This window comes from Arthrobotrys flagrans, assembly GCF_004000055.1.
Source record: "Arthrobotrys flagrans strain CBS H-5679 chromosome Unknown unitig_1, whole genome shotgun sequence".
Lineage (NCBI taxonomy): Eukaryota > Fungi > Ascomycota > Orbiliomycetes > Orbiliales > Orbiliaceae > Arthrobotrys > Arthrobotrys flagrans.
Window position 1 is genome coordinate 3270559 of NW_027137556.1, and position 15751 is coordinate 3286309.

The window sequence follows — 15751 nt, forward strand, 5'->3', positions numbered from 1 at the left end:
ACCGTACTAACCGGCGTTTGTTTACAGTTGGGTTAGCTAGATAGGGAGGGAGGTCTTTTGTGATTGTGCGCTTCACTAATAAATCGATCAATGGCAATTACCATCTACAGAAAAATTCATAAAAAGAATTGCGTGAATGTCGAGACTGGTGTAATCTTTCGAGATATACAACCCAGTGGAGCAACAACACTAATGACTGATATGGATGGCATGTGTGGTTATCTGGAACTGGAGGTTTTTTTGGGTTCTACGGTTTATAGAATAGATGCAGTAATACATGACTTTAGGATACTGTCTATTAGGAAGGAGATGAACGCAAGCGAAAGAAGAAACAGGATTTTAAATTTAACCAAGAAAATAATATGAAAATTGGTGGATATAGATTGAAGACGATGAGAGGTAGTCGAAAGAGTGTAATTGTCTCGTAAACCGGACACTCGGTACGGTCTGACAATTATGAGGCCTCATGATCGTGAATAACCGTATTAATGGTCATCCAGAAACCACGTTTGCTCTCCTCGTTTACCCGGAAGCCCAAAGATTCCAATTCCTCTTTGGCTCTAATACTTATCTCTTGTATATTTGTCGAGATATCGTCGTCAAGAACACCGAATTCTTCAGGACTATGCATCAAAAAGACGAGGGCGTATTGAACGCCTACCAGAAACCAAAAGTTTGATTCCGGAGCTAGAGATGTGGATTTTAACCAATTCCACTTTGTCTCTAATTCTAGCTGCATCGATTGAACTTGGCCTTGGTGGGCGTGAAGCTGTTGGGCGAGTTCTATCACCCCGAAGCCGGAAGGGTTTGTTACTTCGTCCATTCCCGCAATCAGATTGCCAACGTCTGCCAGACCGTTTAGTATCCGAAGGACCTTTAGAACGGTCATACCCCTTCGGGTGGCGGATTTTGTAGAGCTCGAAAGGTAATTCTGTAGAGGGATCGCGGCCGTTAGTAGTAATTTGCATGGCTCAAAGCTCTTCGGGGCAATGTTTATTGGAAGCTCGGATGGGATTTCTGGAATCTCCGGGAGTATGGAGTCTTCGGAGTCCGTTTCGAGAGTGGTATGGTGTGCTGGATCAACGTCCTGGTTTTGTAAAACCGGTGGACGTGATCCTACGAAGCGGATGTAAGAACCCTTTGCTTGTTCGATGTCCCTTTCGAATTGTTCTACCGCGCTGGTAGTTGACATTTCCGATATCCAATCCTTAAGGACTGTAGTTTCGTTGACAGTAAACGCCCCAAACATCCTTCCTTTCCAAGAAATCTCTTGCATCAGCTTGCTCTCCTCCGGCTTCCCAGGAACAACCCAAGAAGATGAACCGAGTACTTCTAAAAAGGTATACTTCCTCTCCTCCCACTTCTCGGGATCCATCCAATCCCTAAGTTTCATACCTTCAATATGAGCTTTACACCTTAAATGTGCAGACGTAGCAGCTCCGCATTTATTGGAGAATATTTCTAGAACATCGAGTTCAACTTGCGTCAACGGACGTGGATTAACCGATAACCCCTGGGCTAGAGTATACCCAACTTGAACTCTTCTCCACATTCTATCTTCCTCATCGGCGGACTTGCAAGTCTTCATCAACTCGATGACAGCATGGAGCGCCATAGCCGTATGTCCTGAATCCGCATTATCAATCGTAACATGTAGATTAAAATACGTAGGATCAAGCCTCAACTCCCTTAACTCATGCGCACAGACCAAAGTCTCCAATGTAACGGCTTCATAAGACAGGGTAAACCCCAATATCTCAGGTAATAACTCTTGCGGGAACATCCCCAAAGAAAGTTGTGAAATAGCTGCGATCCAACTGTTTATATCTTGCCCGGGGTTTTGAGACTCATCGATGAAGAGTGAAGAATCACCAGGTTCCAGGGTTTTTATATTTAGGGATTTGAGAAGTTGGGAGTAGATGTATACGTGGTTTCTGGCTAGATCTCCGTCGCCTAATTCTTCTGATAGGATTTGCCATGCGGTACGGGTTATTGGTCGGATGTTTAATGGGGTATTTGCACGATGGAGACCGCTAAGCCATACTCCATCTACGTATTTTGCGGGAGCAGCAAGACGAAGGAAGTGAGATGCATGAGAACGGTTAAGAATTATTTCTGGCTTTCCGCCAGATGAACGACGGGATAGGTATGCTGTCCATTGGGTTAGGGTGTTTCTTTCGGTTGTGGAGAGGAAGTCGGTGAGGTTCAAGCAACTGTATTTAGGGATTGAGAGAATTGTGGGCGAAGGGGAGAGCAGAGCTTCAGAGAGGGTTAAGTCGAAGAGTTTTTGTAGGTAAGCCCAGGCGTGAAGTTTGGCGTTTGGATGGCTTTCTGGGTTTTGGAGATGGTGATAGAGGTGGCGGTATTTACTCGGGGTTTGGCCATTTTTGGGAGGGTCTATGAGGGGTTGTGGGGTATTCATAGGTATTGGGATTGAATAATCCTTTCCTTTTTGTATAGTTTGGTGGAATTGGAAAAGCGCAAAGATGGAGATGGTAAAAACGAGAGTTATGATTGTGTATATTGACAACGTGAAGTATTGATGGGTCATAAACTTTTCCACGTCTGTGAAAATGTTGGGTAGATGATTTCTTTTGAATCCATTGTCGAAGCAAGGAGCGAAGTTATATAAAAGCATTTTTACTTTAGAAGTTTGAAGATTTCGATATTAATGGAGATAAGTTTAGATAGATCTTTGTCGCTTCGTGGAGATTGCAGCTGCTATACGAGACCAGATACATCTATAAAGGTACTGCAGTTAGTACACTGCATGATACCATATATGGTAGCCTCATGGATATTTTTGACTTGCGCCACTGGAGTTGGAAAGTTCTTCGTAAATTTGGGGGGATGCGTCTGGGATTCGATTCGAATGATTTTGGTAACTCCGTCCTCGAAAGTGATATCACATTTCAGAGGAGCTCTTCATGAACCCATGAAAATTGCACCGATGTTGAAAGTGAAGTCATTTATGAAAATCGATACACAGAGCACACGATGATAGGAACTCTGTCGCCAGACTGGAAACTCAGGATGTAATGCCCGCCTGTATCAATTGCGGCCAACGGTTCATAGGTTCAGAAAAGCGGCATCATGACGGCAATTTTGGGGCACTTTGCCAAACGATATGCACACATCCATGGTGCACTCGGGGTATATTGGAAGCATTGGAAAACCTTTTGTGATATCCGAAACTCTATTTTCTGTTTAATTTAGAAACAAATGTGATATAAAAATAGAAGATGCATTGGGTTGATAATCCTACAGTAGAAGCCTGCTTCTAATAAAATCCAGAGGAGCACAGAACCCGAATGCCCTTATTTTGTGTCTCGGAGCCACTTTCATGTGTGCATCATGATCCCTATCCGCTAAGCTAAGAGCTAGGATAGCATCCCATTCCGTCGGCCTTCCTAAGCTTAAGTAAGTTGCCGGAGCTTTGATAGTCAGTTGTAACTAAGAGGCGCGGCATCGGTGGTCGCCCGTCCGATAGAGCTCACGGTCGTGCACGGCCATCTCGATAGAAGAGAACTTTACTTTAAAAAGAGTTAATCCAGGCGGATTCAAGTCAATGGGGTTTCACTAACATAGTTCTTGCGTAGGAATGTGTTTATGGTCCAACCTGATCGAGTTGTTCGGCCCACCCCGCTGGAAGAATGTATTAGCCGGCCCAAGAAAAAGTACTACGGTTACAAAAAGAGCGGATTTATATTTTCGTCTTGAGTGTTTCAATAAAATGATACCACGGAGTTGTTACTCGCTGGGTAATCCTGGATTGGCCGGAGAGAGACCTTTGATGTGAGATATGATTCGGGCTTTTTTTATATTTATTATATTCACATGTTTACCGAGTCTATAATTCTGGTGGAACTCCCTGCCACATAATGCATACTGTGACCTGGCACACCTGGCGGGAATAAGTAATAATTAAGGTTTTCAATTCAGACGACTGCTGGGCCTCGGAAAGTTCTAGCCCCTGTTCTCGCATAGCATCTTTATGCGCGAATGGTGCCACAGACGATCCCGACCATCTACAAAGGGCAACTTACATCCCGTGCATCACGAATAGCTCGTGGTTTCATGGATTTACAATGTCAGACATGGATATCTGAAACCGGCCAGAAGTTTCCTTGGCAGAGGGCGTTTTGTGGCACGGATCCTCCTCGCGGGAGTTCGCGACCTCCATGTATGCTGCACAGGCACAATTTTTAATCAATGCTTCTTGTTCGAATATTAAGCGCCTACTACGATGCTCAGGGTAAGGGGCACGGACGTAGAGATCTTACAATCTCGTGACTATTTTGGGAAAACATGGACAAATACTATCGCACAATTGTGCGAGCTGGATCGTGATATGAATATCTCGATGGGTGGTTCAAGGTGCTACGTCGCTATCACAGCTGTATTACTTAACTTAACTAGCTCAGACCTTTGTAGTTTTAAGATATGTCTGGAGGTAACTACATACAGTTGTACAAAAATGTAAAAATGAGTTGACAAGTAAAATCTCCTAGAAATTTCCAACCACAATACGCCACACCAGCTCTGGTAAATAGTTTTCCCTACCACGATTGAAGAGCCTAATTTCTAAGACGACACTTCTCCTTGAATGAATCCTCAGGACGTAAGAAGTATGACAGGAAATATCTCTTCATGAAGCCGTCTACTGGCTGGGTGACACGATGAACTGGAGACCGAAGTCTTCCCCCGCTCATAAATTGTAGGGAATCCGCAACATGAACTACAGCGCACCCGGGAACAGAAGGGGTATACCCCCAGCTTCCATCTGCGAGTTGTACGTGCAAACCCAGTTGTTCAGCGAATAGAATAGTGATAGTACCACTGTCTGTATGCTTGTTTTCCAACATATCTGACTTCTTTGGAATGCAAGGCTCGTAAACTAGCTTGAGTCCGCTATCATTTTGCTTGGACTTTTGGTGATATTTTTCGAAGGGTTCATCCGGAGAGAGGGAAGCCGAGAGGGAGCGGAGCATTGTTAGCGCGGCGTTGTGGCATATTTCGGAAAAGTATTTGAGGGTATGTCTGCTGGGCTGAAGGCTTTGGGGAAGGCGGAGATCTCCTTTGACAATTTCATCGTATGCCATCTGTGATTCAAGTCAGTACTGATTTCAAAGTTGGAAATTAGATATCGAGACGAGTTACTCACTTCGAAGGTTTGGTCCGTTTCGCAAGATTTGTAACTACGCCACTTCGATTAGCACTGTTTATCGATCTCAGAGATTCTTGAAACGAATAGGTTACCCTCTATCCTGTGATGACTTCTGGTCACTTCTCATATCTTTCGTTTTCGATCCCTCGTCCTGATCGAAGTACTGTTGGGATAGATAGTATATCTCCCCGAGTTGCTGGAAGAGCATATTTCCCATTTCGCTCTCATGGAAGTCGAGGTAAAATATACCATTAGACTCGGCAGCGAAACGTAACTTCTCGATTTCTTTCGAATTTCCGGACTCAAGTTTTGCGAGATTGATTTTGTCAATCTGAGCGACATCGATCACGGCCCCGTTTGGGAGACTCAAACTAGACACTACCATGTTGGATTTTGGATGCGCGAAAGTGAAAATGCGTTGATATGTCAAAGACTTGGATGATAAAGTAAGAAGCTGGAGGATGTTAATTCCAAAGCTACGCTGCATACTCGGACCTTTTGAAGGTATCTAGAAATCTTACTTGGGATGAGGAGATTGAGGGACTCTTCCTCCAACCCCTCTTTTTGGGATTACTTTTCAGCTGATCAGAAATTGGCTGTGCCGTTCGAGCTTAGGCTGTGCCTCGTGTGGACATCGTATTTGGTCGACGACCAACCAGAGCTGAGAGGTACCAGAAAGTAAGTCCTGCACTGTTACTTACATATGTTACACAACATACATATATTCGCTTGGCTTCCAACCGCTTATACCAAAGGTATTCCAACTAAAATTGTGAATCTAGTGGCAAATTTCAATATCCATCTGCCCATTTCCAGCAGGTTGTGATTCACACGCGCGAATTCGAATTGGCTACTTAAACTTCCAGATTTGCAATATATTCAACACCTAAATTCGAATATTAACTTAAAGGCCAAGTCCAACATGACCTTAGTAATTCTTAGGCGAATCTAGCAGCCTCAGTTTGTAGACTCGCTTTGGCCTTACCATTGAAACCTGCACGCATGGCTAACATGAGCTCGGAATCGAATTGGCTTAGTTCGGACGGTTTTCGTGCAGGAAATATCCTAAGGTTACACAAAAACTTCCAATCAAATGCATAGCTTCTATCTACCTACTTTCTACTGATTCTTTCACCAAGATGTCCCAAAACCCTGTCTGCCAATCAATCTTCGATTTACCCTAGCATTGTTTCCTGAGCGCGGAAGTCTAAGACCTTTCCGTCCCGTCGTTCCGGTCCGCGCCCATGGTTCAATTGGTTATGCGCTGGCAGAATAGTCCGGTACTGGAACTAAACTAGTCCGGTATTAGGAATACAGACGGAGTTCCTCAACCCTAGGACCGCTTTCAGACAGGGGAATGGCAGTACCCGCAGCTAGGGTTGATGTTGTGCACAAAATAGACACCCAAATGAGCCATCGTACTTGCATCGGATGAGCTCGATCGACTCGCGAACTTGCATTCGGGGTCCCGTTAAGCTTCGACCCAGAGTTCCCGTTGGCCAAGCCGATAGTTGTATTATCATTACGTTAATTCTAAATTTCAAAGTTGTGATATCACATTTTTCCATCCTCAGCTTCATCCAGTAGTCATGGAGCCTAGCTATCTGATTGCAGCAAGGCCAGTCTCTAGAGCATCAATCTAGTCCCTTGCGAGGATAATTTGATCTGATGCTACTGATTCTTGGGAGACATTATAGCTGGACAATGGAAATATAAAATGTGATATATTTATTTCAGAAAAGCTTGAAATGTGATATGAAAATTCATGAAACAAAATCTTCACCCATTCAAATCTTGCTAGTAGTACACATAATAGCACCATTCTATATCTTATACTTTTCCTCGTTTATTTTCGCCTACGTGCATCAAAACCTCCGATTGTCTCGTCTATCCTGCAGAAACTCGCTTCTAGATCTCCTATTCTAAGTAACAGACACAATAGCAAGTAACAATGGAGCCCAAGAGGACCCCCACATTCACCGTCGACGAACGATACAGGTTAATTACAAGGCGCCAAACACTGTTTCAACCCTCCACCTCAGAAGATTCTCTCAAACGCCTATTGGCAAAAAAGCTACACCCCACTGTAGCATGGGGTAAAAACAACCCCCGACCGTGATTGCTGAATTTTGGAGAACTAACCTGTTGCCCTTGCAGTCACTGCCCCTACCGGAAAACGTATGTCGATCTAAATTAAACCCAGGGCTCATGCAAGCTATGTGTATATCCCCGGATTTACAACGGCCGTGCAAAATCTTGAGAACCAGGCACCAGTCAAATTGGCGAATATGAATATGTACTAACAGCGTGCCTGCGTACATAGCGCATATCGGCTATTTTGTCCCCCTCGCGAAGATGGTTGATTTTCTCCGGGCAGGGCTTCAGGTACGGCTTTTTGAAAAATGGTTTTCCCCTGTCATATCCTCTAGGATTATTCGCTGACGCGGCCAATATTAGCCAATTATTCTTTATGTAGACATCTACGCACTCCTCGTGAACTATGTTCACCCCATGCCCCTCGTTAAGCACCGTCTCTCTTACTATCGGCACCTTACAACCGCGGTCTTGAGTTCCCTAGGTGTCTCCCCGGAGCAAATTACTCACATTGATGAATCTTCGTATGCATATACCGAAGCGTTCATTCAAGAGTTCCACAAACTCATTGTGATGATGCGACGCACCGACGCACACTGCACGAGCGAAGTCGCGGAAACTGAAATGTTAAGTCCATTGTTGTGCTGTATTCACCAAACTCTAGGCGAAGTTTTTACGGGTATGGATATCCAATTTGGAGGACTCGATCAGGTACGAAGAATACGAACACCCCTGCTTCATATCCATATATTTACCAGAATATTTGGATCCTTTGGGTGGCTAATAATCTTAAGTACGACCTTTTCGCTCATTCGGCCACATTTCTTCCCCTGATCAACCACCAGCCACGGGAACACATAATGAACAACATGGTTCCTTCCCTTAAATACACTTCTCCAACATCCTCTCCTTCATCTTCCATCCCTCCCTCCCCAACGTCTGCTTCTAAAATGTCTTCTTCTCATACCCCAGATGCAAAAATTGAATTCTTGGATAGCCCAGCAACCGTGCACCAGAAAGTTTCCGAGGCGGACTGCAACCCAGGCGATATCACCCACAGCAATGGTGTCCTCGGTATCCTGCGCGATATCATTTGGCCAATTGCTGAAATGCAGTTCGAACGTCTACAAGGTGTCGTAGGCTACAATTTACTCGAAGGTAAAAATATCAAAACTCAAGAGGAAGAGGCATTTACCTTCCCTTCTGCGCCCGAAGGGAGTATTTTGAGTGTATGTGATCTAATTACCGGCGAGGAACGTCACTATAACACCTACGACGAGATCGAAAGGGATTATGCGGATGGAATCATATCACCAAATGACTTAAAGAATCTAGTCATCAGCGCCCTCAACCAACTATTGCGGCAAATTAGAAAGATCTATCGGGAAAGCGATGAATGGCAGGTGGTTGATGAATTGGCTTATCCTGGAGGTGTTTACTAAATTGTCATGAATTTCTTTCGTGGGGTAATGGCGGCTGGTTAGACGAGACAATTCTGCTTTTGATGTTAATCATTGGATGAGATTTTATTTAGAGAGGAGGGAACCAGAGTCAGATCGTATACTATAGACAGGGGTTGGTGTCCGCGAGGAGCTCTGGGGTCCTTAATAGTCGTTCCTTCTTGCTCTATGGTATTTTAGTTTATAGATTAATTCACAATCATTTATATAATTCAAATACTCGAGAACTCTAGCTCAAGGGCTCTTGTTTGGAGTAAAGATTCTTGCTATAGCCTTAACATTATCATATATAGCGTAGCTAGAAAGTTCTAGGGCCAATACTTAGGTTAATCTCGAGTTAGTGGAGAAGTTGGTTCAGACTATCGACATTACCAGATATCAGAATCATAGAGGAAAACACACCGCGGTTGAAGTAGTACTATAGTTCACCAAATAAACTAAACTCAAAATCAAAAGCAGACATTGTGAGGAAGTGAACATGTAGGCTCTGGGAGCCAAGCAGCAAAAGTACTGCCCCATCAGCTATACGCAGGAAGTATGCAGAGAATAGGACGTGTAGGCAGAGAAAGACCTGAGAGACTGGAAAGAATAATAATATATATATATATAAATGACAAGACAAAGATGCGATCTTAGAATAAGTAACAAAGGAAATTGGTTGAATAAAGGGAATTCGTTGGACAAAGGAAAGTTTAGTGGAAAGAACGTCAGTAACATGATTTATAGAACAAGAATGCCAAGATGCGTTAAGAACAAAAATGCAACAGAACACTGCGACCACCTATTTCCACCACTGGCACAACATATAAACACGTTGAAAGATCAAAAACTAGTGCGGATTTATATCTTCTAGGGTATCAATAGTAGTGCTAATCGTAGCAGAAGATCCGACGTCAAAAGAGGAACCATACTCATCATCAAGCCAATCGCCAGGCGAGACAGAGACCTCAATTGCCGGAACAGGATCGTTATTTCCCTCCAAATCGGTACGGCCCTTGTCATCAACTACCCCGATCTCTTGACAGGTTTTAAGATACTTCTCAAGCTTCGCCTGTGGGATCATCAAAATGTGATTTGTTGGCCGTACCCGCTGTGAGAGGCCACATTTCTGTAGATTACGCCTCAAGGCTTCTATAGTCGGATTAGCAGTATCAAGTAGGTCAGCACGCTTCCTATACTCGTAGTCATAGTGGAAGCACGTTAATGCCTTCAGGGGCAGCCCCATGATCTCATAGCAAACCCCAAGTTCAAATACCCCCTCATATTTTCGTGCTGACAGTTCATACTCTGGTTTCATACCAGAATGCTCGATTGATATGAGGAAGCTGAAAATAGCTTCTCCAGCAGATCCAGCGAATCGTAGATATTTACCTATCTGCAAGAAGTCGAAGCAAGCGACAGAATTTCCTTGGTTATTAAGGAAGCTTAGTACAGACATGCTCCTTTTGTCGAAAAACCTCATAACCTGCCGAAGGTACCTAAGACCTTTAGCTCGTTGTGTTCCATCTTGAGCGTTGTGCAATAGCTCCATCCCAGTTAACATCATCATTTTATTCTGATGAAGGTCTTCATCCCAGGGCCCAAGTTTCATCTTGTGTTTTTTGTAGTGGACGAGAACTTTTTTCGCCCCAAGGAAATGCCGAATTCTCACAAGAGACCGATATAAGTGTATCAGTGCATGTGGTATATCTCCAGTCAGGCTATCTTCCAGTTTGAGCCGGGAAAGCTTATTAAGAAGTATAAATAGCAGAGGAATGATATCTTTGTCGTTTATGCTTTGTAGCTCAGCCCGCTCCATTACACTAGTAAAACGAAATAATGCTCGAATTAGAAAATAATGATCGGGTCCAAACCGTTCCTCGATAGTAAGTAAGTGAACAGCCATAGTGGTTAATCCTCTATTCCAGCGTTCATTTTCCTTGTGAGTCTGTGAAATCCGTACAACATCCGAGAAGTTGGCTCTGAATATTCTGTGAAGTTCCTGTGATTCGAGCTCCCGTACGCCGGGCGGGGGGACATCAAACTGCAGAAGGTTGTCCTGACAAGCTTCTCGGATTTCCAAGGGGATGGATTCCCGGCTCTCGAACATGGAAAAGAGAATATGGGGTGGCGGGGCCATATTAGTGGTATCCCAGTCCATAAAGTATAGAAAAGTTGTTGATGTTGGCGTCCATTTTTTCCCGAGGCGCTCATAACAGGTGTACAAGTTTTCAATACCTGATGTCTTTCGTTCGACTACAGTTCTCGTGAGCACCTCTAGGGCAATCACTTGGCCCATTTTGACCCATTGGTTTAGTTTAGGAAGCCCATATTCCGCCCAGGCTTCTGGGGAATCCATATACCCAAGATTTCCATAATCACCATTCGGGCCTCCGGATTCCTCCGTAACTATTGACCCTCGCTCATGTCTTGTCTGAGCTTGAGCCCAACCCCAATTCTTGTTAAGTTCAAATTTCAAAGTATTAATTAAGATGTCTAGGCTTTCCAACTCAGCAGGAATGGTTTCCTGTAGCCAACCCTGCAAATCAAAATCGTCCCAGAAACCGGATACCCAGTCGGGTTGGGGTGCTTTCTCCGTGTAGTTTTGCACCGGTGATACATCGTCAACGAGAAATGGTAGACTATTCGGCTCTATGGGCTCCCAGGGAGAATCGAAAGCGTCTAGGCCGCGATGTTGCAGGCCCGTGATGGTTCGCGGCTCTGAGAATGCCACATCGGCTCCTGGGTTCTCAAAGGTATTGAGGTAAGAAACTGCTCCGGGAATTAATTCGAAGTATCCGTCTGCCTCTTCAAAGGGGCCCATGTTCACGTCCCCAGGAAAGTGCATCTGAAGATAGTCTTCACTAGGCTCTACAACCCGAACTTTGCGCGACTCCCCACTTTTATCTACATTTGCAGAATTTGCTTTTAGCGAAGAAGACTAAAATAATCATGATAGCCATAAACTCAGACGACGGAATAAAGGCTTATACCTAAGTCGATGTTATAGAACTTGTGATCTTCCTTTCGTAATCTTTTTATGACCGTAGCCTTGACTCGCCGCCCAGATCTCCCTAAATGCACAAATTCCGGGATCTGCCGCCCTTCCAACTCAGCACGTTTGATTTCCTCCGAAACGAATGCTGCATCCTCCAATTTTAAGTTCTTCCTACTGTAGTGTTTCTTGAGTAGGTAATTTAAGGCATTCTTGCTGATATTGGGAATCAAATAGAGTTAGAATCTGATACCCCAACAACGATAGGTAATAAGTAGGTATTAACCTCTGCTTTTGACTTACTTCCAGTTTCCATGTGGTGCCAGTAACTCTAAAATTTCCTTGTGTGAAGCCCCCCTTGAAATCGCATCTTCAACGATACTGTGAATAAGCGGCGAATGATCCTTCCTATATATTCTTGGGGCCTTATGATGGCCCTGCTGGAATGGATCTTTTGCTTTGGGTTGGCCTCGTGCTTTAGGTCTAGTCTCGAGGGACCTCTCGGGGACCTCTCTTGTGTTGGCTTTGAGTCTACCCATTTTGGATATATACGTGTTGTTATTGTGGTAATTCGGACAGCTGTTTTGATATCACGATAATCGATTCTTGAATTGAAATCAAAAGTCTTCGCTGAAGTTGTTTATAAGAATATCTATGCCTTCGACTATAGTCTGAATGTGTAGTTATATGGCCGTCCATATCTTTTAACAAATTCGCAAAACGTAGGCATTTTACCGACGACTTTATATCCAGAATCTGAACTTAACCCATGCCTATCGGCCCCTCCCATGCAGGCCGTATATGCAGCCAAGAACAAAAAAATTGAATTTCCTAATCGGAACAATCAGGCGAGCAAAATGGGCCTGGAAAGCAAACAATGCGTTGCATGGTCAATGTCGAAATTGCCTCAATGCTGAAACCGATGTGGCGTTTTGGTGTTTCAACTCAAACCTCGTTTCTGCGGATCTCGATCCCAAAATTTTCGTCTATTTGGGTGTACCACCGATACTATAGATCACGAGGTTGCGGTATTGACTCTTTTGAGTATTTACATGTCAATTATTTCAGGTTTGTGACTCCAGCTCCGTTTAATATTAATATGCAGAGATGATTACCCAGGCGAAGGCCAGGAATCCCTATCCAAGGCTTCGACTCCAAATTGATTAGATTACGATATTCAAGTATTTCTATCTTTAGTTTTAGGCCTGAGACAAATTTAAAACACGGGATCCCGGGAAGGTTATCAGATAGGGTAGATAAGGCGGCACGTATGCGCGTACTACGATTTCGCAAGGCTGTAACTTTTAGGCCGGCGTCGAGACTGTTTTAAGCCCTAGCTATCGATACGGATCGATCGAGCAAGGCCTAGATACTGCGGACTAACGTTACCCACTCAATGGAAACAATCCACAATGACTCGATTTCTTCAAGCCTTCCTCTTTGTCGTCTATTTCATGGCTCTGATTCGAAGTCGTTATTGGACCTGTAACTAAGATTCATTTCGAGGTGGTGCTTAGCATTACTCAATACATAAAATCAAGTATCAGGACCTTCCGAGATTATAGTTACGTAATTTTACCATAGAACTGGTCCGAATGCTTTGTTGCACCGGTGTGCATGTGTGGTTGCGGGTGAATAAATGCAACAAAGCAACTTGACGTTGGACTTCGAACTAGCGTCTGGGAATGAGAGTAGCCATTATAACGTTATAACTTCTAACGAAGGACCCGCGTGACTTGTTTATATATATATATTCTACAAAATTCCTTCTTTGACCCGGATCAGAAAATCGTGTGTATATATTCCCCACTTCTGTACTTTGATTTCATATATGACTTAATCCGGGTCTGTATCCTGGAGCTGTCCTGCTCTCATAAAGCTAGAGGAAGTCGCCTATTGTAATTTCTGTTAGTAAGAAGGTCCCCGGTTGATCTCAAATTAGGAAATACGACGATATCGGTCGAAGGAATGACAGTGAAAGCCAACCTACAACCAAAAGCCACAGCCTTCAACTCCAAACAAAGGGGCTGTCCCTAATAAAATCCTATCCACAACAACGTACGAACTATAAAACTCCTGCGATGATGTGGGCTAGAAGGTATGTTGAAGGCGCATCGGGATGAAATGAGCTCACGAAGCCTTGGATATTAAGTGTTGTCGGTGTGGTATTTTTCCGTATTCGCTCAAGATTAGAATCCACGGTATCGACAGGCTGTCAATTATTATTAAAACGAGAATATTGATGATAAATGCCGGAGTGATTGAATACGGCGGGGTGCAGAGAGGGATAAAAGTAGAATATTTGCTGATATCATGATATCATTAGAGGGTCGAATCTCAAGTCGACTTCGGATCTGGATTCCTCCAATGAGCTTATCTACAAATCAAAGCAGACGTTGCACAAAGGATTGGCACGATACGGATGCCAAGCGTTCTACAGCAGACTCTTACGGTCCTCGCTAACCAAGACAACTGGCAAGAAAGAAGGAAGAATGATACCTGAGATCCCATTTTTCTCTATTCTCGCGAAGGCAATTCTAAAGTACAAGCGAGATAAAAACGAATTAAAAATAGCCTCTAGCGGGGTGAAAAGGGAGAGCTTTGGAGCGAAAGATTTTTTTTTCAATTTAATTTGTTCCCGCCGAAGACTTAATATTGCTCACAGCTTTGCTAACAGAGTCCTCGGCCTTTCCAGCAGCTTGACCAGCGGCCTCCCTGGCCTTCTGGGCGATTTCTCGTCCTCCCCAGCTAGAAAATATAACACCAAGTGGTTAGAATGCGGCCATCATCGCGGGTGCGGCGGGATAGAGGGGGGTGTTTACTGGTGGAATTGTAGATAACGGTAACCCTGCGTTAACTGGGAGCACTCATTGATGAAGTGGCAAGCTACAAGCCAGCTGTTAGTATAATTGCACAAAACATTATCGAGAGCTCCACGGGGAGAAGATAAAAACCAACATACCGAAAAGAAGATAATTCTTAGGTGTAACAGCAAGCCTGGAAGAAAAGTAAGAAATCCTCCAATTAGCGACTAATGTCTCTACCACGCTTATAAAACACCTGGAGTGACTATGCTGCGCTGGAATATTTGGGAACAACGTACGAGTATCGCATAAAGACCGCCGAATAAACGACCAAGGCACCAGTCATCTGCCCTGAGATACTATATGCCGGGAATTGATGTCAGCGATCTATGAAGCTGCTGGTATAAGAGCGAAGGATTACATTTCTGGGTCTTTTCTGATATCCGTAATGGCCGCCATAGGGATACCGAAGTTCGAGACAGGACCCCAGAAGTCTACGATTTGATGGTGTATATGATTAGTATCGTGTATTTGAGGTGTTTTTTGACGCTGAACTTACGGGTCGAGCAGATGTAATCAAGGACCTTGTTGGAACGGATACGAGCGTTCAAGCTCGCGATAGCGCCCAGCATTTTTGCAGATTGGAGGTTGAAGAGAGTACTACACGATCTTAGAAGAGTGTTACGAGCGACCTGGGATGAATTGAAACCCGGAGTTGTGATCGTGTGAGATTGTTAACTAACAGGTATTGGCTTTGGTTGTTGGATTGAACATTTGCATGGGAGAATTGACAACAACCGGCCGGAGCAAAATGCCTGTTATATCCGAGACAGATTCCCCAACGTCCAACAACAACACATTATTCCTCAACTATTCAAGTCTGTCGGCTTCCATAGCCATGCATGCCGCGGACGTATCCCGTGGGTAACATATCTTTGAAGAGTGGCTGGTCGGCTAAAGTTGATAGATATAGTCCTTACCAATAATACCATTTTGAGACCAGGAAATGGAATAACTTTTGCGTTCGCATGCTAAAAACTGGATCTTCGAATATTATAAACTTTGAATCAAGCTATTCCGCTTTGCTCTGGCTTCCACTTCCTTTTTGATTTCTAACGCTACTGGGCCTGAATCCGGTTGTATATTCTATTAGACTCGGGTACTCATCTTGCGCTATAGTCTCAACAAGAATATGGCCATATGGACGGTATTCACTAACGCATTATAAGAATATGGCTCAAGCAAGACCCAT

General features: G+C 44.0%; 5 protein-coding genes across 5 annotated transcripts; 1 reads left to right on the forward strand and 4 right to left on the reverse strand.

The window, feature by feature from the left end:
• Positions 1-454: 454 nt before the first annotated feature.
• On the reverse strand, positions 455-2422 carry DFL_008976 (uncharacterized protein; the record flags this gene model as incomplete). Its single annotated transcript, XM_067638789.1, has 1 exon — positions 455-2422. One exon carries the CDS (start codon positions 2420-2422, stop codon positions 455-457), a length of 1968 nt encoding a protein of 655 aa, XP_067486643.1.
• Positions 2423-4577: 2155 nt separating this feature from the next.
• DFL_008977 (uncharacterized protein) lies at positions 4578-5552 on the reverse strand (the record flags this gene model as incomplete). Its single annotated transcript, XM_067638790.1, has 3 exons — positions 4578-5102; positions 5165-5198; positions 5260-5552. The coding sequence occupies 3 exons, from the start codon at positions 5550-5552 to the stop codon at positions 4578-4580; spliced, it is 852 nt and encodes a 283-aa protein (XP_067486644.1).
• A 1970-nt stretch (positions 5553-7522) lies between these two features.
• Positions 7523-8703, forward strand: DFL_008978 (uncharacterized protein; the record flags this gene model as incomplete). Its single annotated transcript, XM_067638791.1, has 3 exons — positions 7523-7552; positions 7625-7972; positions 8056-8703. 3 exons carry the CDS (start codon positions 7523-7525, stop codon positions 8701-8703), a joined length of 1026 nt encoding a protein of 341 aa, XP_067486645.1.
• Positions 8704-9550: 847 nt separating this feature from the next.
• Positions 9551-12234, reverse strand: DFL_008979 (uncharacterized protein; the record flags this gene model as incomplete). The annotated part of the gene is made up of 3 exons (XM_067638792.1): positions 9551-11607; positions 11694-11911; positions 11999-12234. The coding sequence occupies 3 exons, from the start codon at positions 12232-12234 to the stop codon at positions 9551-9553; spliced, it is 2511 nt and encodes an 836-aa protein (XP_067486646.1).
• A 2088-nt stretch (positions 12235-14322) lies between these two features.
• Positions 14323-15529, reverse strand: DFL_008980 (uncharacterized protein; the record flags this gene model as incomplete). Its single annotated transcript, XM_067638794.1, has 8 exons — positions 14323-14443; positions 14518-14581; positions 14658-14692; positions 14799-14858; positions 14921-14993; positions 15059-15159; positions 15243-15314; positions 15480-15529. 8 exons carry the CDS (start codon positions 15527-15529, stop codon positions 14323-14325), a joined length of 576 nt encoding a protein of 191 aa, XP_067486647.1.
• Between the last annotated feature and the right edge of the window lie 222 nt (positions 15530-15751).